This window comes from Aquarana catesbeiana, linkage group LG02 (assembly GCF_042186555.1).
Source record: "Aquarana catesbeiana isolate 2022-GZ linkage group LG02, ASM4218655v1, whole genome shotgun sequence".
Lineage (NCBI taxonomy): Eukaryota > Metazoa > Chordata > Amphibia > Anura > Ranidae > Aquarana > Aquarana catesbeiana.
This window is the reverse complement of record NC_133325.1, coordinates 443926851-443951718: the sequence shown is the minus strand read 5'-3', so window position 1 is coordinate 443951718 and position 24868 is coordinate 443926851. Positions and strand designations below refer to the sequence as shown.

The 24868-nt window shown below is 42.7% G+C and overlaps 1 protein-coding gene across 17 annotated transcripts in view; it reads right to left on the bottom strand.

Moving 5' to 3' along the window:
- Positions 1 to 24868, bottom strand: part of EPB41 (erythrocyte membrane protein band 4.1) — a 294248-nt gene that overhangs the window by 77108 nt on the left and 192272 nt on the right. For 7 of the 17 annotated variants that reach the window (XM_073615541.1, XM_073615540.1, XM_073615552.1 and 4 more), the window contains exons 12-16: positions 22868 to 22984; positions 19671 to 19775; positions 16525 to 16706; positions 12981 to 13040; positions 12331 to 12372 (exon numbers count right to left, since the gene is read on the bottom strand). In XM_073615541.1, coding sequence (XP_073471642.1) covers positions 12331 to 12372; positions 12981 to 13040; positions 16525 to 16706; positions 19671 to 19775; positions 22868 to 22984 — 506 coding nt within the window. The remainder of the gene's footprint in view (positions 1 to 12330; positions 12373 to 12980; positions 13041 to 16524; positions 16707 to 19670; positions 19776 to 22867; positions 22985 to 24868) is intronic. The other 10 variants (XM_073615556.1, XM_073615544.1, XM_073615549.1 and 7 more) reach the window with 7 other exon arrangements.

Sequence of the window (24868 nt, the reverse complement as noted above, 5' to 3'; positions counted from 1 at the left end):
TGTGTTTCTCGGATGGTCTCCCAGGAAGGAAAGGAGCGGGAGGAGAGAACGTTTTGAACCCGTGGGTAGCCATGCGAAAGCCACCAAGAGAATGCCTGAGGCTCCTCAAGGCCTGGGGGGGGAAAAGAGAATTGTGAGTGATGGGGAGTAGAGGTAAAAAGGAGGACATCAAATTACCAGAGTAGCGAACTGAGTCCCAAATCTGCAGACCATGCAGCAGCATGGGGCTCAAAGAGGGGGGGCGTAATTTATGAGGGAGCCAGAGCAGAGCTTGGAGTGAGGAGTCGCAGCTGAGCAATTCAAGTAACACCCACAGAGGAACATCTGTGGTCGCGTGGAGCATGGTCAACGGGGAAATCTGCGCCGCTGCATAGTACTTGGAGACATTGGAGACCCCCAGGCCTCCTTGTAGTCTATGGGTATAAAGAGTAGATCTAGGGACATTTATGCACCCAGATCATTTGGAGGATCCTGTTCTGCAAAAGTTGAAGAAAGAAAGAGGGCACCCTAACTGGCATAGTGCGAAAGTAATAAAAGAACTTTGGGCAGGATCATCATTTTAGCTGCCGAGATCCTTCCTATCCACGAAAGGGTGGGAAATTGTCATGAATGCATAAGGGTGGTCAAGGTACGCAACAAGGGGTAGTAGTTGGCGAAGAACAAAGAAGAGTAGAAAGGCGTTAGTTTGATGCCTAAATATTCAATTGAGTGAGATGCCCAGCGATACAGGAAATGTTCTTGAAGACGCTGCACCATATCTGTAGGAAAGTTGACGTTCAGCCCTGTGGTCTTGGAAGAGTTAATTTGAAGGCCGGAGATGGCTGAAAATCAGTCTAACACAAGTTGCAGGTTGGGAAGGGAGATGAGTGGGTTTGACAGAATCAGAAGCGCATCGTCTGCAAAAAAATTGGCCTTATACTGGGCTCCAACATAAGCGACTCCCGAAATGTCAACGTTAGCCCTGATCACCACTGCCAACGGCTCCAGCGCCAAGATAAAAAGCGCTGGAGACAGGGGGCAGCCCTGCCTAGTACCCCGAAATATAGGAAATGAGTCGAATAAGAAGCCTGCATATTTTACGGATGCTGATGGTGAGGAATAGAGGACATGGATCCACAATAGGAAGTGTGTCCCAAATCCCCACCGGGTCAGAACATATTGGAGGTAGTCCCAAGAAAGCGAATCAAACGCTTTGTAAATATCCAGGGAGATCAAAAAGCCTGGGATTTTACGCTGGCGGAGGATATGGAGAAGGTGGATTACTTTGCGGATGTTATCCCCTGCTTGATGACCAGGCACAAAACCCACCTGGTCCCTGTGAATGAGGACCTGAAGGTATTTGTTGACCCGTGTGCTTAGAATTTTCCCCAAAACCTTCAGGTCAACATTCAACAAAGAAATAGGACGAAAAGATTGCGGATCAGTGGCCTCCTAAGATGACTTTGGGATCATAGAAATGTGAGCCTTAAGTGAGTCTGGTGAGGGCCATGCGCCATCACTCCAAGAGTTGAAATAAGAAGTCAGGTAGGGCGTAAGGGTGCAAATGTTTTGTAGTGCAGACCGGTGAAGCCATCCGGGACTGGTGCCTTGGACGGCTTAAGAGATTTGAGAGCTTGAGCGACCTCCTGCTCAGAGATAGGTGCGTTCAGGGTGTCTTGGGCAGTCGAGGACAGCGAAGGAAGACTAAACGTTTGAAAAAAGCTCTCAGCCTTGTCCAGATCAAAAGCAGCGGGTCTGCTGTATAGAGATGACAGAAAGGAAGCAAAACCAGAGACCATCTTGGACGGGTCCGGGGTGAATCCACCTCCCCTTACCTGCAGCCGAACTGGTTTACATGGGCGCCCCACCGAGTTAAGTATCCTGGCCAACATAGGACCAGGTTTGTTTGCACTACTATAAAATGTATATTTGGTCGAGCGCAAAGCCTTTTCAGCCTGGGCGGAGGAGAGCAAGTCTAGCTCAGTGACCAGATTGTCACGGGCCTTTCTATTTGTCACCGTCGGGTGTGCCTTCCAGGATGCGTCTGCTACCTCTAACAGGGAGGTCAATACCTGGGCCCATTGCTCCCTGGCGCGTTTCTTACGGGAAGCGATCTGAATCAATTTCCCCTGACTGTCGCCTTGTGGGCTTCCCTCAAGGAGACCGGAGACTCGACCGAGCCTACATTTTCAGTAAAGTAAGTTTGGATGTGTGTTTGCACCTGTATACATGTATCCTGGGTAGTTAAGAGGGATTCATTAATCCGCCGGAGATAGGCTGGATGGGTTAATACAGTGAGGGTGATTCCAAGAACCAAGGGATCATGGTCAGACCACGGGGAGGTGGAAATAATAATCTTGTGCACCAATGGCAGAGAGCTAAGTTGCAGGAACACATGATCTATTCTGCAAAAACTCTGATGGGGATTAGAGAAGAAGGTGAATTCCTGAGAAGATGGATGTTGCTCGCGCCAGACGTCCACCAGACCATAAGATTGGAAGAGAGTGCACAGTGCTTGTTCTTGAGAGGCATTGTGGGGTGGAGGTAATTCATTGGAGCTACACCTGTAGAATTGAAGACAGAGTTTGAGTCTCCCATCATAATTAGCAGGCCCTTCTGGTGCCTTGTAACTACTTGAAGCAAGTGTGAAAAAAACCTCTGCTGAATTGTATTAGGGGCGTAATAACCCACCAAGGTGACCTCTTGATCCCACAGGGTGCCTTGCAAGAGCAAACATCTACCCGTAGGGTCCGCTATCTCCGTAGAGCAATTGAATGGGAGATTACGCAGGAACGCCATCAGTACCCCTCTGTGTTTCTCTGAGGCAGAGGCCATGTAAAACACTGGATAATGGGAGGACAAATACCTGGGAGATGAGGATTGGGAGAACCTGGTTTCCTGCAGACAGACTACATCTATGGATTGAGATTTTAAGTGGCGGAAGACCTTTGATTGTTTGATGGGAGAGTTAAACCCATGGATAATTTGTGAGAATAGTTTCAACGCATTTTGAGCCATCTTGGGGGAGAGACAGAAATCATAAATCATAAAAAATTACACGGGCCAGATACCTACTCTGATCTCCTGATGAGGCTGTCCGAGTCTGAGAGGAAAAGGAAAGAGAGGGGGAGAGAAGGGAAAGAAAGAGAGCGAAGAGAGATGAGAGAAAATCATGGTATTTAGTACACATAATCACCACACTAGGTGGACATTGCATCCTAACTGTAGGATACTTGGGGGGGGGTGGCTCTACCACCAACCACATGGCTTTAGATTGTATGAAATATAAAAAAACGCCCCTGGAGAGGGGGCTATGAAAACCAAAAGGAAAACATAAAATGATGAACGAAAGCACACCTCAAAATTCATGTTAAAGTAAACATAAAAATTAATGCAACACAGATTAACCTCTCCAGTCAGGCATCCCCAAACAGGGAACGCCCGAGGGAGGCCATTAGCAGTGGTCTCCAGCCATGGCTCCCACTCAGAGGTGCCACAGAGCCTTCAGTGGCCCAAACTGTCCCCAACAGGGGGTGCGGACCCGCCGAGGCACATGGCAATGATCCCACTGGATGACAAGCCTTTTCTTTTCAAGATGGTCTGGTTCCTTTATGTCCTACATCACTTTAGCACTGAGGTGCTGCTTTTTTTTTCATTTTGTGCAAGAACAGCCTGGTATAAACATTTCCATGCCAAACCTGCTCCAGTTTTGGACCAAAGCAATAGTAGGAGGGGTTTATAAGAAAGGGGTTGGGATGCCTGTGCCCTCTAATGTACTTAAAGATAAGGATTTTATGGTAATTAAAAAATCCTTTTTCTCAATTGTACATATTAAGGAGATGGGATGAGTAATTCAGGTTAATAGGGATGTCAAAAAGCAGTCAAATTGAGTGACGGGCAACATCACCAACACTAACAGGCCAGGTTAACAGTAGGGGGCTTAATAAAGCTCACAGAACCACTTAAAAACCTCATGATCAAAGTTGGCATGTCCCCAAGTCCAGTCACTAGAATGATGAGCTTCTAAATCCACCTGAAGATAATGGAAGGAGAAGCAAGTTGTGGGCAATAGGGATACTCGGGGAAAAAAAAGAGATTCAGACTGTCTAAAAGAAGCTGCATCAGAGTGATAGACTCAAACTGCAAGTATCACATCCAGTGGAGGGAAATCTCCTTGGGATGTTATGGAGCAGGACAAAAAGATGGAAAAACAATGTCCTGGTTAAGGGGGAAAGTAAAGAAAACCACTGTAGGAAGAAAAGACAGCCTTGTCTTTGTGTGGGAGTCTGTACAGATTAAGGCTGCCAACTCAAAAACATGCCTTGCAGAGATGATAACAATGAGGAAGGCAGCCATGTGAGTGAGAGTAGACAGGGGAATTTCCCTTATAGGTTCAAATGGTGGTTTCTGAAGGACTGAGAACCTTGGGGAGACCATGTAAGCAACAACTTGAACAAAAGTTTTACTAAGGAGTAAAGGGCAAGCAATCTTGGAAAAAAAAAAATCACTAAGGCTGAGATTTGACCCTTAATGACCCTTAAAAGAGCTCAAGGCCAAATGTTGATCCCGAACAGACTGGAGCAAAGACAAAGACATGAAGTATTTCCTGGGATGGAAATTCCTAGTCTTGCACCTTGAGAAATATGCTTTCCAGGTGCGATAGTACACTTTGCAAGAAGTTGACTTCAAAGCTTTCAAAAGTGGAGGCATAACTGAATCATGTACAACCTAACCTAACCTATCAATATCTGGGGTTCAACTGCTAGGTTGTTCAACGACCGAGCAGCAGGGTGTTAAACCTGTCCTTGGGAAAGAAGATCCAGACAATGGTGGAGCGTCCACGGAGAGTCTGTCAAAAGTCCGTGAAAGTAAGGAGCAGATCAGGTTGAACTGATCCCACAGAATCACTGGAGCATACACTGCGAAAGCTAGAGGATCCCTACACCCAAAAGCAATCTTGAGCAGTTTGTTGTTGAACTTAGAAGCCAGAAGGTTCACGTCTGGGGTCTGAATGCACTCTTCACCCCAAGGTGTTTCGAGACCTCTGTTGCAGGTGGCAGAGACACGGGAAGACATGAAAATGAAGAAATCCACCTGTCAACTTTATGGACCTTGGATGAACACAGCGGACAGGGCTGAAAACATGAAGTTCTGCTCAAAGCAGAATCTGATCAGCTTTCCTTTATGCTGTGATTCTTCCTGACTAATTATGTAAGCCACTGCCATTGCATTGTCCAACTGAATTCTGGTTGGTAGACCTTGCAGTCGAGAGGTCCAGCATTGAAGGAATAACCAAATCGCTCTGAGTTCCAGAATACTGATCGAGAGACCAAGTCCCTTGCACTGAAAGAATGTCCAAGACTCCTCCCCTGCCCAACAGATCAGTGGGAGGAAAGATTTCCCTGGACTCCAGGGCTTAGGACACATCAGACCATGGCAAGCCTAGTTTAGGAGGTCAGATGCTTACAAAAAGTCTAAAGTCGCAGCGTCCCATACCACTAGAATTTTGTCTTGCAATGGTCTGGAGTAAAACTTGGCATATTAAACTGTTCTATATAAAAAGGCCACCGGGACCTTTGTGAAAAAGCAGAGGTTCGGTTGGCCCACTCTGAATCTAAGGGTTCTGAACACCTTTCTTCAGGTACAAAACTTTCACATATTATCTTCCAGGTCAGTCACTTCTGCCCTTCATGCTGGGGAATTTCTGGTCTTGGTGGACATCAGAAATAAATAAAAAGCGGAGCTGTGCTCTCAAAGTAACATATTAACCAAATATAAATAAATAAAAATGATAACAAGTCCCAGTAAGTGAATCATGTGACATATATAAAGTCCTCCAGTGGACAGTGAAACTTACAGAGAGATTCTAGAGATTAGTGGTCTGGACTAACGGTGCCCTGTCCTTTTGGCGGTACACTGCAAGCCCCCCCTAGAATATTAGTGGATGGTAAGCTGGAATGGCTTTCTGCCTTTGTGCCTATGATCCACCATATTAAGTATGTAAGTGAAGGATTTCCCACAAGAGTTAATCACAAAACTCTGCGTGACAGGAAGAATAAATACCAGCTGTGACTTTGTTAATGTAAGACAGCGGGGGCCTAAGAGAACATTCTGGAGGATCATTCTGGAGGCTCATTCTGGAGGCTGCAGCTGAGGAAATGGCAAGAAGGCCAAGAAGGTCCACACACTCTGGAAAAATGGCACAAGCATGCTCAGTAACACAACTGAAAGGGAGGCCCTGCAGAATCAGCAGCAGTGCATAGGTAGTAGTGGAAACTGGAATCCATTTAAAAAATGGTGTTGTACCTCTACCTTCCATTGGCCCACACAAAGTATTGCAGCTCGAGCTCCAGAGTTAACTACTAAAGGTTTCCCAGGAGCAGTAGAGCACACACTAGACACCTGCAAACCCTGACTTACCAGGTAGCGGTCCTGAGATTCCCTGTGATCCCCTCCATGCATGGCACACTGCAGGAAGATAGGCAGAAACCAGGAAACATGCCTCATTCTTTGGCGTCACACAGTGGGCATACTCTGCAATGATTCTTTAGGTACAGGATTCAAACAGAGAGGTGGTGCTAGACCTGTACGGCACTCTGAGGCCAACCCATACACTGCACTAAAGGGGTCTAAGAGTGTCTAAGCAGAGCTAGTGTCCTCAGGACGCATTATACAGGCCAGGGCCCTGGCGCAAAGGATCGGGAAACTCTGAGCTGCAAAACAAGCCCCATTAGCTCTGAAGCAACCAAAGAAGCTTTCTACAAGAAAAAAAAAATCTATTTGATAAAACCAGAAAAAGCATCAAAAAGGGTTTTCTTCTCTCTGACGACAACTCTTAGGACACTAGCAAAAAACTAGAGCATGATGGGAGTGGGAGGGGTTATACTAGACTGTGCACCAGCACTTTAACACAGAGAGGTTATATACATACAGTGGATATTAAAAGTCTACACAACCCTGTTAAAATGTCAGGTTTCTGTGATGTAAAAAATTAGACAAACATAAATAAGTTCAGAACTTTTTCCACCTTTAATGTGACCTATAAACTGCACAACTCAATTGAAAAACAAACTAAAATCTTTTAGGGGGGGAGGGAGTAAAAATAAAAGTCAGTACACACCTGCCATCATTTAGCCTCGGTTCACACCAGAGGCGGCACGACTTGCAGGTCGCCTCACCGAGGCGACCTGCACACGACTGCCCGGGCGACTTGCAAAACGACTTCTGTATAGAAGTCTATGCAAGTCGCCCCAAGTCGCCCCCACCAGCAAAATCCATGGTCTGCAGAGAACTTCCAAAGCATCAGAGGGATCTCATTGTTAAAAGGTATCAGTCAGGAGAAGGGTACAAAACAATTTCCAAGGCATTAGATATACCATGGAACACAGTGTAGACAGTCATCATCAAGTGGAGAAAATATGACACAACAATGATATTACCAAGAAACGGACGTCTCCGAAATGTATAAAAAGACGAGAAGAAAACTGGTCAGGGAGGCTGCCAAGAGGCATACAGCAACATTAAAGGAGCTGCAGAAATATCTGGCAAGTACTAGCTGTGTGGTACATGTGACAACAATCTCCTGTAAACTTCATATGTCTGGGCTATGGGTTAGAGTGGCAAGACGGAAGCCTTTTCTTAAGAACAAAAACATCCAAGCCCGGCTAAATTTTGCAAAAACACAGCTGAAGCCTCCCAAAAGCATGTAGGAAAATGTGTTATGGTCTGATGAAACCAAGGTTGAACCATAATCATATGACCATAATTCCAAAAGATATGTTTTCTCCAAAAACAACACTTCACATCACCAAAAGAACACCATATCCACAGTGAAGCATGGTGGTGGCAGCATCATGCTTTGGGGCCGTTTTTCTTCAGCTGAAACAGGGGCCTTAATCAAGGTATAGGGAATTGTGAACAGTTCCAAATACCAGTCACAAAACCTTCAGGCTTCTGCTAGAAAACTGAACATGAAGAGGAACTTAATCTTTCAGCATGACAACACCCAAAGCATACATCCAAATCAACAAAGGTATGGCTTCACCAGAAGAAGATTAAGGTTTTGGACTGGCCTAGCCAGAGCCCAGACATTAATCTCATTGAAAATCTGTGGGGTGATCTGAAGAGGGCTGTGCACAGGAGATGTCCTCACAATCTGACAGATTTGGAGTGTTTTTGCACAGAAGAGTGGGTAAATATTGTCAAGATGTGATATGCTGATAGACTCATACCCAAAAAGACTGAGTGCTGTAATAAAATTAAAAAGGTGCTTCAAAAAAGTATTCGTTCAACCATTTGCCGACCAGCCGCCGCAGTTATGCTGCGGCAGGTCGGCTCTCCTGTGCAAACCGCCATCCATGTATGGCGGTCCATGCATTTGAAACTGCGGGCGCCCGCTGCAGGCTCAATGTCTACCGGCAACCTACGATCGCGGTACACAGAAGCAGAAGGGGGATCTGCCTATGTAAACAAGGTGACCCCTGTTCTGACAGGAGACATCTCTGATCTGCTGTTACCAGTTATCTCTGTCACATGCCTGGCAGCCCATCCCTCCTACAGTTAGAACACACCCAGGGAACACAGTTAACCCCTTGATCGACCCCTAGTGTTAACCCCTTCCCTGCCAGTGTCATTTATACATTGATCAGTGCATTTTTATAGCACTGATCAATGTAATAATGTCAATGGTCCCCAAAAATTGTCACATAGGAAGATTTGTCAGCCACAATGTCGCAGTACCATAAAAAGTCCGTAATTCTATCCCCTATTTTGTAGACGCTATAACTTTTGTGCAAACCAATATACGCTATTTGCGATTTTGTTTACCAAAAATATGTAGAAGAATACATATTTTTTACTGGATATGTATTATAACAAAAAGTGAAACATTTTTTTTTTCTTCAAAAATTGTCGCTCTTTTTTTGTTTATAGCGCAGAAAATAAAAAAAATGCAGAGGTGATCAAATACCACCAAAAGAAAGCTCTATTTGTGGGGGGGGGAATGACATAAATTTTATTTGAGTACAACGTCGAATGACAGCGCAATTATCAGTTAAAGTGACGCAGTGCTGTATTTCAAAAAATGGCCTGGTCAGGAAATTAGTAAAACCTTCTGGGGCTGCAGTGGTTAAGGGTGTGCACACTTATGCAACCATATTATTTTAGTATTAGTTTATGTCATTTTTAAATTTTACTTCCCTCCACCTAAAAGATTTCAGTTTGTTGTTCAACTGAGTTGTACAGTTTATAGGCCACATTAAAATGTGGAAAAAATTCTGAAATTATTTATCTTGGTCTCATTTGTTTTACATCACAGGGAACCCGACATTTTAACAGGGGTGTGTAGACTTTTTATATCCACTGTATGTATCTGCACTAATTGTTTTATTAGTCACTAAATTAACTTATGTATTGTTTTACTGATTCGACATCTCATTTCTTTGCTGCAGTCATGACCCTGGTATTAATTTTTACAGCCAGCAACTCGCTTTCAGGAAAAAAGTGATCAGAGTGGCTCTACAGCCACTCATTCGCTTTTTTCAGGGCTTGGAACCCCCCCCCTCCCAACACTCCAATGTTCCTGGGCTCTTCCATTCCATCGGGGAGCCCAGAACTGCTGCAAGTGGTCAGGTCGGCTGAGCACAGAGGAGAAAGAGGAACATCTGTTACAGGTCCTGCTCTGTGACAAATGATCTCGCAAGCAATGAAGATTTAGTCACTTCTAGTTTCAGTTCTTTGTTTACTGGAGGTTACCGGCCAGTGAGGCAGCCGATCAAACAGATCTGTGTTTGATCAGCTGCCTTGGAGGGCAGAGGAGGAATCAGGGGTATAATAGACTCCTAATCTCTTAATAAAGAGTACCTACCACTGCCTCAGCTATCACAAGGGATGTTTGTCCCTTGTGATAGCAATAAAGTTGAATAAAAAAAAAGTAAATAAAAAAGGGGTAAAATAAATAAATAAATAATAATAATAATAAAAAAAGCAGCACCCCCCATCCCATCATGCTCAAAATGCAAGCACGCACATAAGCCCACCATGCATGCAAAAGAATTTAAATGGTGACTGAGGTATTGACCATAAATGTCAGAGTGAGAGTGCCAAAGCTCACGTTTAACTCTAAACTGACAACCTGTAAAGACTTTTAAAGTATCACCCATGGAGATTTTTTTGAGGCACCATAGTTTGTTTGCAGGTGTGTGAAATTTTACATTTTGACATGTTTGGTATCCATTTACTTGGCGTAACAATCTTTTATATTTTACCAACTAAAAAATTGGGTATTATATTGTGTGTTAACCAAAATACATTTACGTTTATTCTTTTCTGAAAATTTGCATTCGCAACCGCTGAGCAAATATTGTGCAACATAAAAATTGCAACAAACATTATATTCCCCAGGGCCTCTGCTTTCATAAAATATATAATGCAGATTTTTACATGTATATGAAAATTTTAAAAACTGGGCAGCAAATAGTTAAAGTAAAAGGAAAGCTTTCAATATGCAGACTGCAACTTACTAAATGATTGAAAAAAAAAAAAAAAAATTGTAATTGCATTTAAAGTGGTTGTTAAGGCTCAAGGTTTTTTTTTTTTTTTTAACCTTCATGCATTCTTCTGTGTGCACCCCCCCCCCCCCCATTCCAGCACAAGATTTGCGGCTCTCTACCTCCTCATTGGCTGAGACAGTCAATTACAGCCAGTGAGCCAAGAGAGAGCAGAGTTGGGGCCGAGTCGCACTCAGTGTGTGAATGGACACACAGAGCAGCGGCTGGGCAGTGAGCCTGCTTGGCTGCCCCCATAGCAAGCTGTTTGCTATGGGGCACTGGGCAGGAGGGTTGGGCCAGGAGCCCCTGTTGGGACCCGAGAGGGGGAGAATCAGGGCTGCAAATCCACTGCACAGAGCAGGTAAGTATAACATGTTTGTTATGTAAAAAAAAAAAAAAAAAACTGCCTTTAATTCAGTTTAAGCCCCCATTCACACCTATGCTAATTAGATGCGGCTTACACCGCATCCAATTCACAGGACATGTTAAAATACATTCATTTGAATGTATATGGTTCACATATGTGCGTTGCATTCGCACTGCGCATTGCACAAAAAACGTGTGCGTTTTTTGGGGGTTGCGGTGCAAATTACAAGCCCATTATCTCCTATGGGAATGCATCTGATTTGCAGATGCATTGCGTTCTGAACATGGATTTTCTCCTTCTCCTCACTACACCTCCCCCTCTCCCCTTCTCAGTGAAACCTGAGCTTCAATTCGCACTGAACATGTGTGAACCCAGGCTTACTATCGAGGAAATCTGCATGCTTTGACTTCCAATAAAAAAAACACGGTGGTCATAAGATTTACCCAAAGTAAAGTTAGGAGGCTCCAAGTTTTCCAACTTTAGCCCTTGTTAGTTACAGAATGGGGAAGACTAACTTTTGTATACCACTCTCATTTAATGTGGTCTCGTCCCTCTCCTTCTGTCAGACACCCTTGGTCAAAAAGCGTGGAAATCACCTCAGTGGAGACACAGACAGCACTAAAAAATTGTCAAAGAGTTTTGTCTTCTCAAATCCATCCCAAACTTAAAAAAATCTTGGTTAATTTAGGCTTTAATTATATTCAGAAAGTAGCTGCTGAGAGGTTAAAAAAATAATACAAAAGTAAATATACCTGCTCTTTTCATAATAAAATTTCAATAGCACGATTGGCCACAGAAAACCAATTATTAGACACATTTCACTGTTCAGACACTTAACCGATGACAAATGAAATGTAATGCGTTGTTGCATCTACTTTTGTTTGCATTCTCTTAATCACTGGAAACAGAAATAGCAAGTGCAAGAAGAGCATATTCTACTATGATCATGATGTACAGTATAAGCAGTGTATAAAAAGCCACACACGTGAATGAAAGAACTGATGAGAATTACTGTAAGGTATAGGGAGACAGTAAACTACATTTGACTCATTTATCATCTGCAATAAGCAATTCACTCCAGACTTGCTTAGTTTCCTCCATTGTTATCACTGGAAAAAAAAAAAATCAGCAATTCCTGAACCTGCCAAAAAAGGCAAATCATAATTCCAGAAGGATGCTATCAGTTCTGGAATTATGACATGACCTGTGCCAAACTATATTTAAAAATAGTTTAGTTAAATATAGCCACTGGTGAGGCTTCAAACTCCTCTATTGTAAAAGTACTTTCACAAAGAAATGTATGTATCTAGGAGTGTTCTATATATTTGGCCTCCTTTGTTCTTGCTTTTTTTGTGAGTGGAGTGCACATAAAAATGTAGCTTCTATCTCCCTTGTATGGTACTAGGTGACAAATATTGCTGAACAAACACTGCTAACCTTCCTCATGCGAATTATGTCATCCTCTTTTTCAGGAGGCTGCTGCAAGGTTGTAAAAGGAAATTAAAAAGACAAACAAAAATAGGTATTAATTTGAAAACAAATAACTTACAGAACGGCAGTGAAAAATTGCAACAAATCTTCGATTAAAAAGACAAACAAAAATAGGTATTAATTTGAAAACAAATAACTTACAGAACGGCAGTGAAAAATTGCAACAAATCTTCGATTAACATGCAGGATTATCAGTGGCAACAGACATGCATTGCACTTCAAACCAGGGGATAAGATATTAGGTTGACTTTATTGTCTGGTCATTTTTGTGCCAACTGATCTGTACATGTCTGCATAAAACCGCTTTTGTAAAATATTTCAAAATCCCATTAGGCAAGGGGAAGCACCACACACTAAGGTTTGCTTCTGCTGTGTTAAAACATGTGAATCACACATTGTATCTGTTATCTTTTTTTTTTTTTTATAAATGTGTTGATTCCGGTCCACCATGGTTCTTCTAATACAAAACAAATTATCATGGATTATACTATGCATTTTGGTTTAAACTTTCTATGTAGTTCTAAGCGGTCAATCCACCTATGACCAAATCTAGATGACTTGTCACAGTAGATGCAAACAATACATTTATAACCAACCTGCACTTGTTCTCCATTAACAGCAGGTGAGGGAGGACCCTGTGGGGATCTCTTTACGTCCTAAATGGGGGAAAAAAATACTCGATTACAAACCATGGAAAAGTTTCCACCCTGTTGGACACTGTTCGATACTCTTTAGGAAAGTTACAACCTCTTTACAGAGATACAGAACAGGTATTCACCACATAATGAGAATAATAATAGCTCCTAATAGGAACCTGTGATGTGGGAAACATAGTAGCTGCCATGCATTCAAAAGTGCAGGCTTCAGGGCCATCTTCTTGCTTCTGGCTTCACCAGTTAATGAATCACTAACCTGGAACAAGCATAAGGCCATTGAAGTCTGAACTTAATTTCACAATCTTGTTCCAATTCAGTGACCTAGTAGGCAATTACATGGACAGCCCCAAAGTCTGTACCTTTGAAAATAAATAAAAAGGTAACTTTTCAATCCTCACAGATTCCCTTTATAAGTGCACAATAAATGGCTTCTGTTAATGAATATGGGCCCTATTGTCACTTTTATTTACCATGGCTCATTTTTTTTTTCACAATATGATTTTTTTCCACTAGCTATTATACATGTAATGTCAATGTAGTTGACTAGTATGCTTATTTTTAAACGGGCAACTAAAGAGTCAATACTCATCTGTCCAACAGCCCCTCGCAGGTGCTGGCATCTTCTTCTGAGTGCCGATCTCCAGGTCTCTTCACTGGTCAGCGAGTAATGTCACTCCTGCACAAGCATGAGATCTAGCCATCCTGGCATTTCAAGACTGGCCCCTACCTGCCTGCTCGCAAACAGATGTCTCTTCTGCAATTAAAGCCTACCTGCTTGCTCTTTGGCTGTTTCTGTGTTTAAAGTTTTTTTTTTTTTTTTAAAGAATACAGTTAAACAGAATCCCTTCTATCTGGAAGCACAGAACTCAGAAAGCAATATAAGTGTGGCTAATGAGAAAGCACAACAGTTAGCTGGAGAAGTGGAGCGCTCCACAGTGAAAATGTTGCAACTACACTAAAATAAGCTGTCAACCTACCCAAAGTCTCCCCCAATATCCCACCTCTCCTAAAAGTAAAAAACAAAAAACAAAGTGATATCTTTAGGAAGGATAGGGAGGTGAGCTTGTTTATGGTGTCCTGTTTTCTTGTATAGGATGGAAGAGCACCCCAAACTATCTGCACTAATAGAAGATGATTTTCAAAGAAACTATGATATACAACATTTTTTCTTTTTAAATGTACCTAAAAAATTTTCTCAGAAGTAATAAACAGCAATGGAGAGTAGTCCGTTACCTACACAAGCCAATTTAAAGCTGATCTCCAGGTTTCCGGTGACTTCTAAATAATTCATTTGGACCAAGCTGGTCTAAGTGAACTATTTCCTTCACTAGGTGTGCCATTGGCTCTAAACACTGTATGTAGCTTTATCTACATACATTATACAGCGCTAGGTTCTGGCATGAGACAGACTTCCCTCTCGCACCCGAAACAAAACAGAGTCGGTGTGAGCGGCAATCAGACATTCACAGGCAACTTTATTCTGTGAATGAATACAAAGCTTCCTCTGACTGGCTGAGTCGGAGAGCTGTCATCAGCTTGCCTCTCCACCTCACCCAATCAGATGTAATACATGCAATGAAAAAAAAAAAAAAACTCTTTGCTTGGAAGCTTGTATACAAAATAGCTAGAGCTGAGATGGTCAATGAATCGGATATAGGGTACCTCACTCTGCACCCCCCGATACCACCAAAGTGAATACAATGCTACAGAAATTAGGCAGAGACCGCAGACCTGCAACAGGAGATGGCCAGAGACCGCAGACCTGCAACAGGAGATGGCCAGAGACCGCAGACCTGCAACAGGAGATGGCCAGAGACCGCAGACCTGCAACAGGAGATGGCCAGAGACCGCAGACCTGCAACAGGAGATGGCCAGAGACCGCAGACCTGCAACAGGAGATGGCCAGAGACCGCAGACCTGCAACAGGAGATGGCCAGAGACCGCAGACCTGCAACAGGAGATGGCCAGAGACCGCAGACCTGCAACAGGAGATGGCCAGAGACCGCAGACCTGCAACAGGAGATGGCCAGAGACCGCAGACCTGCAACAGGAGATGGCCAGAGACCGCAGACCTGCAACAGGAGATGGCCAGAGACCGCAGACCTGCAACAGGAGATGGCCAGAGACCGCAGACCTGCAACAGGAGATGGCCAGAGACCGCAGACCTGCAACAGGAGATGGCCAGAGACCGCAGACCTGCAACAGGAGATGGCCAGAGACCGCAGACCTGCAACAGGAGATGGCCAGAGACCGCAGACCTGCAACAGGAGATGGCCAGAGACCGCAGACCTGCAACAGGAGATGGCCAGAGACCGCAGACCTGCAACAGGAGATGGCCAGAGACCGCAGACCTGCAACAGGAGATGGCCAGAGACCGCAGACCTGCAACAGGAGATGGCCAGAGACCGCAGACCTGCAACAGGAGATGGCCAGAGACCGCAGACCTGCAACAGGAGATGGCCAGAGACCGCAGACCTGCAACAGGAGATGGCCAGAGACCGCAGACCTGCAACAGGAGATGGCCAGAGACCGCAGACCTGCAACAGGAGATGGCCAGAGACCACAGACCTGCAACAGGAGATGGCCAGAGACCACAGACCTGCAACAGGAGATGGCCAGAGACCACAGACCTGCAACAGGAGATGGCCAGAGACCACAGACCTGCAACAGGAGATGGCCAGAGACCACAGACCTGCAACAGGAGATGGCCAGAGACCACAGACCTGCAACAGGAGATGGCCAGAGACCGCAGACCTGCAACAGGAGATGGCCAGAGACCACAGACCTGCAACAGGAGATGGCCAGAGACCGCAGACCTGCAACAGGAGATGGCCAGAGACCACAGACCTGCAACAGGAGATGGCCAGAGACCACAGACCTGCAACAGATGATGGCCAGAGACCGCAGACCTGCAACAGATGATGGCCAGAGACCGCAGACCTGCAACAGATGATGGCCAGAGACCGCAGACCTGCAACAGATGATGGCCAGAGACCGCAGACCTGCAACAGATGATGGCCAGAGACCACAGACCTGCAACAGGAGATGTTAATTTGCTATGGGAGTTGTAGGAGACTGCAGGCCTACTTCAAGAGAGTCAGGAACTTAAAATATGCTACATGAGCCTGCTAGTGATCACAGCTGTTAAAGCCCTCATACAAATGAATGCTTCCATATTTTCGCTCTCTACAGCTCCCTTACAAATTACTTGCATTACATTTGATATTGCTCTCAGCAAATTCACATTATGATAAAAGAAAAAAAAAAGAAAGGGATGGAGAACACAAAAAAGTAAGACATTATGAAAGAAATAAAGCAAACCAAGTACTAGAAGCCAGTCTAAAGTATAGTTTTTCATTCACTGGCTTAAACAAGCACCAAAACACAGAATTTTATCTGCAGGGGACTTGAAGGCTGCACAGTAAATGCCAAAAGGTTGCACCAAGAGGCCAGAGTAAGCAATGTAATATATTGATACAACAACCTTAGGGGAGATTCTTGGCTCTGGGATCCGTTCCTGAGTTTTCTTATCTTCAAATTTAGTTGATGATGCTTCTCTGTGAGCAGCAGATTCTCTGGAAGGTGTAGACTGTACAACTACCTGGCTTGGAGTGATGACAGGTGCAGACACCGGTCGAGGGTTGCGTTCAGGGGTGGGCACCGCAGCTGTTAAACATAAAAAGGGAGAATAGAAGGTCACTCTACATTGCGGAATAGCCCTAACAATAGCCCAGGAACAACAGTTAGGGCTCTAATTTGAATGCTACAGATTGTTAAAGCCAAAAAATGTATGCATGATGTCAAATATGAACTGTCATTTAGTAAAAAAGAAAACAAAATAAAAACCCAGGCTGGGCTAATAAAAAGTAAAGTAAAGAGGTTGTACCATTTTTTCTAAAAAGAAAAACATGCCCCCCCCCCCCAATTTGTTACTTTATAAGCAAGGCAGCAGAGCATTTAGTAAACAGGCAAAAGAGTTCATAAAGCAGCTAAGCTGACTACCAGCAACCACATTTGGACCAAAGCACTACAGAAACTTTATTATACAAACGTTTCAGGCCAAAAATACAGTGGGTTGATAAAGTTGGCAATAATAAGAATTAATAAATCTTTTTAAACCTCTTAGCAATTATAAACTTTAATAACCAAATGTAAGAATCTTCTACAGCATATATTGGGGACTGGTTGTTTTTGATTCTCATAACCATTGCTAAAAATAACACAATTCTATTACTAAATTTCAGGATGGCTTTCCAAAGGGGTTTAACCAGTTTTAAAATAACTGACATATAAAAGCAGGGCACTTAAGGCCTCATGCCCACGGACATTTTTACAGCCGCTTTTATGAGCGTTTTTAAGCAGCATAAAAACACCTATCCATGTTAGCCTATGGCCTCATGCCCACCATGGCGTTTTTGAGCTGTAAGTGGCATAGGCGTTTAAGCTCGAAAAAAAAAAAAAAAAACAGGACCAGTGCGTTCTGAGGCTCCAGCGCTAGAGCTGTAAAAATGCCAGACGCCGGTAAAAGGTGTTAAACGCGATTTAACGGGGCTTAACGCTGTACGCTGTATACACAAGCCACAAACTGTATTCTGTGGCATAAAATGGCAGAAGATTTATCAATAACCTCTCTATGCAGGAAAATCATATCCGTGTGGACAGAACTTTGGCGACTGGGTATATTATGCAGTGCTTGAACATAAAAGCTCAGTAGGAAGATAAAAATTATATGCCACATTAGCCAGCAAGAAGAAACTAATTTCATGCACTAGGTATAAGAAAAAGGAAGGTGGGACTTTGAATGAGGCTATTGATTTGTGGGGGTGAGATCATTAGAAAGTATATTTAATTGGCATATTGAGTCTGACAATATATAACAATGATGCACATAGTAGAAAAGGTTTAATATGTATACACACACACATACATGGTATTGACCTCATTAATACATTACATAGACATATCAAAGGGACGGCATATAAAATTGACAAAGAGATTTAATAGGGTAAAATGAATTATTGCAGATTCATATGTATACACGTCATCTAAATGGCACTATGCAGTATAAACAATGGTAAAAAACACATGATCATTGGGTTGTAGATAATGAGTCTAAGTAGGCTCCTATCAGTAGGCATAAAAATGCATCCTATAAGCCTGACACGTTTCGTGGATAATATCACTCTTCAGGGGCAGATGCATGCAACTTTAAGAAAACAACAAAACATGAGTAGACCAGTATGATCAAACAATATGCCCCTCAACAGGGAGAATGTGTGCTAGAGAAGAGGGAGAGAGTTACTCATGAGTACTGTCCAAATTTTCATCTCTGATCCTTTTTTTTTTTTTTTTTCTCACATTCACTTGTCCACCTGCACTTTGGCATTGGGCTCTAGCTACTTCCCACAATATAGAATATTTATAGTACACCCAATATATATATATATATATATATATATATATATATTTTTTTAGACATGAAGCCCACTCATACCACTACCTGGATTTCTGCCTTTCGTTCTTTTCTTGGGGATGATGTTTTGTGCACCTGGTCCCTCTCCTGCGGGCTCCTTCCACAGCTCCCGCTACAGACAATTTGGACAGCCTCTGATTCCTTATCCCCCATTTTCCAGACTTATCATGATGTAAGTACTCAGAGGGATGAGTTGTAACTCTCTCTTTTCTCTTGCACACTTGCTCCCCATTGAGGGGTATATTGTTTGATCATACAGGTCTATTCATGTTTTGTTGTTTTCTTATAGAGTTGCATGCATCTGCCCCTGAAGAGTGGTATTATCCACAAAACGCGTCAGACTTATAGGATGCATTTTTTGCCTACTGATAGGAACCTACTTAGATTATCTACAACCCAATGATCATGTGTTTTTACCATTGTTTACACTGCATAGTACCATTTAGATGACGTGTATACATATGAATCTGCAAGAATTCATTTTACCCTATTACATCTCTTGTCAATTTTATATGCCATCCCTTTGGTATGTAATGTATTCATGAGGTCAATACCATATATATGTGTGTGTATACATATTAAATCTTTTCTATGTGCATCGTTATGTATCGTCAAACTCAATATGCCAATTAAATATACTAATTATCTCAACCCCACAAATCAATAGCCTCATTCAAAGTCCCACCTTCCTCTTTCTTATACCTGAACCAGGGATGGAGGCACAGACCGTGTGCTTCATTTAAAGTCCCAAACTCACCCCGTATTAGTCTAATTTCATGCACTCTGCAGAAATTAGTCACATAACACTTAGTACCTAGTTGGCCTAAAAAAACAGGGGTATTTCATTTAACACCACACCTAAAAAAAATAACAGATCATTCATAAATATTTGCTGCATCTAGTATCTATGTAATATCTGTAATCCGTTTTTTCCCTCGGATATTTGCTGAAGGCACAGACAAGTCAAGGTGCCACAGATCTTTTATTTAGGCATGATGTGATGTGAAATCAAATGATATTTAGTTGATTAGCAAACAAAAAAAAAAAACAAATACTTGAAATATAGACTTTATTTATATTAAAAAAAAGCAGAACAGTTTGGCACACAGGCGCTTGGGCAATAATAGCCAACAATCTCAGCCTCCACACAATGGTACCTGGCTGCTTAGTTTCCACATCTACTATATGGAGCTGCTCAATGCCATTTATCTCTTCCGGCCTCTTGAGGTCAGACTGGTCAACATTTTTGAATGTGATCTCTTCTGGAAACAAGTGTGTAAATAACAAGTGTGACAGAGACATTGTTGTAATGCCACACCCAGATAAACAACCAACAGAAAAACACTTTCATTGCAAAACAGGTCAGGACAAAATTATTTAAGACCCAAGTTGCAGTAGGTGTCCGTTACAAATTATGTGTTATTTTAGTTGCCCGATTTGTGACCAATTGATTATTATGAGTTAGGTAACATCTGCATATTTTTGAAAGAGCAGCTGCTCACTTGGCTACAAATATTGCAACGTAGCACAAGGAGTTACACACAACTGTGCAATCCAAAAGATAAGAGAATTAAAGTCCATGCAAAAACTAAAATCCCTGCATCTATAGGCACCACGGATCTAACACTAACCTCTATCCCTGTAAAGCAAAAATGAGCATACATACCTTTTTGGAAGCAGATCTGACCCGCTCCGACACGATCTCCAGTGGCAGAAGCTCTGCAGAGGACACGGCCGACAAGGGCTGTAAAATGAATGGGAAGTGACGTCACCCATAGACCTACTATGGGGCTTCCGACTGTCTCCTCTGCACCCGCCTCTACAGTGAAGCCGCGGCTGACAGCTCAGTGTGGGATCCAGTCAGAGCGGGTCAGCTCGGCTTCCGAAAAGGTATGTATACTAATTTTTTTCTTTACAGGGATAAAGAGGTTAGTGTTAGCTCCGTGGTGCCTGTAGATGCAGAGATTTTAGTTTTTGCATGGACTTTCACTTTAAAGTGTATGTATAGCCAAAGATTTTTTTTTTGTTAGTTTTATATGGAGTAGGGAAGGGTCAAAACCCATAAAAAAATACATTTTTGTACTGTCTCTTCTTGACCTAGAGATACAACAGTAACTTAAAGGTAATCTCCCCAAATGAGGGTGGCCCCACTGGAAGATTTTCACTTACCTCTTGAGCCTCTAAAAGTTTGAATTCCTCTCAGTTTGATACTCAGTGACAAGGGTCACTATGAGAAATAGAGAGGTGAACCTTCCTAACGGGGACACAGACTGAAATAAAAAACAACCCTTCTCACGCTATCCAAAACTTAAAAGGTTTTCATTTATATAGCAAAAAATAAATAGTGGTGATCAAAGACCATCAAAAGAAAGCTCTATTTCTGTGAAGAAAAAATATACAAATTTCGTTTGAGTACAGAGGTGTATGACTGCGCAATTACCAGTGAAAGTAGCGCAGTGCTAAATAGCAAAAAATGGCTTGGTCTTCGATGAAGGTGGTAAAATCTTCCGGAGCTCTAGTGGTTAAAGTAAACATGTGCTAAGGGGACCTACTGGCCCAGCTATCTTTGACCTCAATACTTTATGACTCACTAACCCATTCAGTAAATTCATAGGTTACTTATATGCATACTTATTACAGGTCACTAGAAATTTCCAAAGATGAGTCTAGCAATAGCTTTTTTATCTGTTAAGTACAGACTTCATTTAAATAACTGGTTAAATTATAAATTAGCTCTAGTCTCTACTAAGCAATAAACACAAACATTCCAATTGATAAAAAGTTCAGAAAAGCTTTAAAGCACTGCAGCAAAAGACTATGGCATGTGCTAACAGTACATAACTTATGACGCTGTGAGAGGTAAATAATTCAGCATGTTAGGCCACACATAGCCAATGAGGCTAAAGTTCTAAAATTCAAGCTTTGAAAAATGTATAGTGTATGCATGCTCTGTGATGGAAGAAACACATGCCCACCAAAACACTCTAGAAGTAGTGCTGTCATCTAAATCTAACTGTCATTATCAATTACGTTTCTAACAGGTAAACGGCAAAGCAATGCTGTTTGCTGCTCACTACTAACTTAATATAATCTTGAATAGGATCAGCTTGTTATACTTTGCAGTCCATAGTGTGAATCTACATCAAATATCGCTCACGCTCTATGTAGAGAATGTGAATTGCTAATTGTAAGGTATAGAGCAGGTGCAGCACAGTGTATTCAAGCTTTTTGTGCAGGTTACCCAAGCTTTCCCATAGACTTCTACTGTGCATTTTTTGGTGCACTTTCTGAAAGCGTACAAAGATACAGCATGCAGGACTTTTGGGGCACTTTCAGAAAATGCACCCAAAACTCCCCTTCTAATAGAAGTCTATAGGAAAGTGCGGGCAACTAGCATAAAAAACACGGGAACATTGTGCTGCACTCACGCTGCAGGGAAACCACAGCCGGGCAATGTGAAACCGCCCTAATTCTACCATTATCCTACTAATATTATTAGCTTGCTAGGATATATACACAAATGTTATAGTTGCCATCCACATTCTATTCTTTCTGGTGGAGGCATACAGTGATCTCTGTCTATTGACAGATACCTGATGCACAGACTTTTAGAGATTGATGAAGGCAAGGTCTGCTTTTGTATATTATTCTTCACAGCCACATACATTTGTTATATTTCAGCTTACCAATTCTTGTTGGTCGCATTCGTTTTCTTTTTTAGGCTCTTTTTGCTTTATTTTCACATGTTGATCTGACCAGTAAGCCTGTTATTTTTTAATAGTACAAGCTGTTCTGCAGATGTAGCAGTGAGCTGAGACAAACCGTTTACCACAGGTGTGCTTACAATGATCAGCTTTTATTTATGTAAAAGCTTTATCCCAACAGAAAAAAAAACTGCTGCTGTAACTGCTTAAAAAGTGTGAGCTTGAGTACAGCTTAAATTTTCTAGTGTATCTAAAGCTGCTAGTGCATCTAATACTCCCCATCCCCCAGATTTACAAAGCTGCTGTCAAAGGGGGTGTCTGTTGCTCCTTCATCCAAAGCATAGGCACCTTAAGGCAGGAAGTGTGTTACCAGCCAGATCACCAGGTGAAAACAAATGCTGCCACCACATCTAATGTCTGGTAAGCCGCAATAACTTTTTAGTTTTAGGCTTAATACTGCGTTAAATAAGGGAGTCATCTAGAGATGTTAGGCAAGGAACATGTACCAATGTATGTAAGTAATGCATGTATGTATGCAACACTGAAGACCTGTAGCTCTATGTCCTAAGACAAGGCAGATAGCTTTAGAATGCATAGAACAAGAAGCAGTATGTGCAGGCAGAGAACATCCTAGGAACTGCCACATATACCTTTGTGAGACACCGTTGATGGTACAGTTGAAAATGGATTCTCTAACTCAAACACTTCCACGTCATTATCATCATCTTCTAGGGTTCTTAGCTCAAATGAGGCATGCTTTTTCTTTGCTGAGGCAAAGGTTAGCAAGAATTTGAATTTGTAAAAGTTCAAACAAAACCACTGGTTAAAGAATGCATACTGTACTGTAATTGATAAAGGGATAAGCAGGAAGTATTTGAGGTGATAGAAGCTTGACAAACACTGTACTTTTGGGGACAATGCAACCGATTTAAGCATTCTTGGTACCAATAACAGTATGACATTAGGTACAACTATTCTCAGGTTTAGTGTTAGTAAAAGTTAAAGTATACTGGGTAATCTCAGGTGTGATGTTTGATTCTTCCCCTTTCATGAAGAAAAAAAAAAAGAAGATTAAAAGAGACGTACGTTTTTTTGTTTTTTTTTTGGCCAATTCATACTTACCTAGGTAGATGCAGCATCGCTCCGATGCTGCATCTGTCCCCCGCACATCTGCACCGTGAACCAAGCCATCGAACATCGCTGATGGCTCGGTTCTCATAGATCCCCGAGCGGAGAGCTGCTTATCAGCTCTCCTCTCTGCTCCTCCATGCTCACTGGAGCGCTGAGCTGTGGAGGGGCGGGGATCGGCCGCCTCAGGCTCTCATGGGCTCACTGAGAGGCTGAGACGGTCGTCAGTCCAGCCTGGACTGATTCAGTCCGCTCTCTGCTGAAAATGGGTCACAGGAGTGCAAAACAAATTGCACTCCTGTGACCCATAGGTGAAACCCAGCCAAACAAGCTCAGGCTGGATTTCTCCTTTAAAAGAAAAGTTCTGGATTTAGAAAAAAAAAAATTATACTCACCTAGGTAGATGCGGCAACAATCCGATGCTGCATCTGTCCCCCGCCGGCTCTGCACTGAGAACTGAGCTATAAAACACCGCTGATTGCTCAGTTATCAGCATTCTGTGAGCAGAGAGTCAGGGACTTTCAGTGTCCGGCTCTCTGCTCTGCCCCTCCAGTGCTCACTGGAGCGCTGGCTTTGGCTCTCTGTGAATCGCTAAGCTGCTGGGTCCAGGGTACTGGGTGGATCCTGGTCAGGTAGACCAAGAAAGATTGCAGCCACAACTGTCAGAGGAATTGTTTGGTATACAAAAAAAAAACCCACAGGTAATCTCAGGAGAAATACAGGCTGCTCTGGAAAAAGACACTGTGGTTGTTTTTAATGAGCACTATACGATGATACTTGAACAAAAATGATCTGCATGGTCTATTTGGCAGAAAGAAGCCTTTACTGAGCCAATGCCACAAAAAGCCCGATTACAATATGCCAACAACACCTTGAAATGCCTCATCTGGCTTTTTTGTGGCATCAGTGCAGTAAGGGCTCATTTACACTTGCTTCAACTTCAACACACATTAACCACTTAAGGACTCTTTTTGAGATTTGTTGTTTACAAGTTACCGTATATACTTGAGTATAAGTCGATCCTAGTATAAGTCGAGGCCCTGATTTACCACAAAAAAAATGGGAAAAACATATTGACCCGACTATAAGACGAGGGTGAGAAATGCAGCAGCTACTGTAAGTGGAAAAAGAGGGTCAACAATGCCCATCTGCAGCTGTATACCCCTCCCTGTGTCCTGTGCATGTGTCCTGTGCATATGTGCATGTGTCCTGTACCTGTGTCCTGCGTATATGTACCTGTGTATTTGTGTCTGTGTGTCTGTGTGTGTATTTGTGTCTGTGTGTGTCTGTGTGTCTATGTGTCATGTGTGTGTCATGTGTGTGTGTCATGTGTGTGTCATGTGTGTGTGTGTGTCATGTGTGTGTGTGTGTGTCATGTGTGTGTGTGTGTGTCATGTGTGTGTGTCATGTGTGTGTGTGTGTGTGTGTGTGTGTCATGTGTGTGTGTGTGTGTGTCATGTGTGTGTGTGTCGTGTGTGTGTGTGTCATGTGTGTGTGTGTGTGTGTGTGTGTGTGTGTGTGTG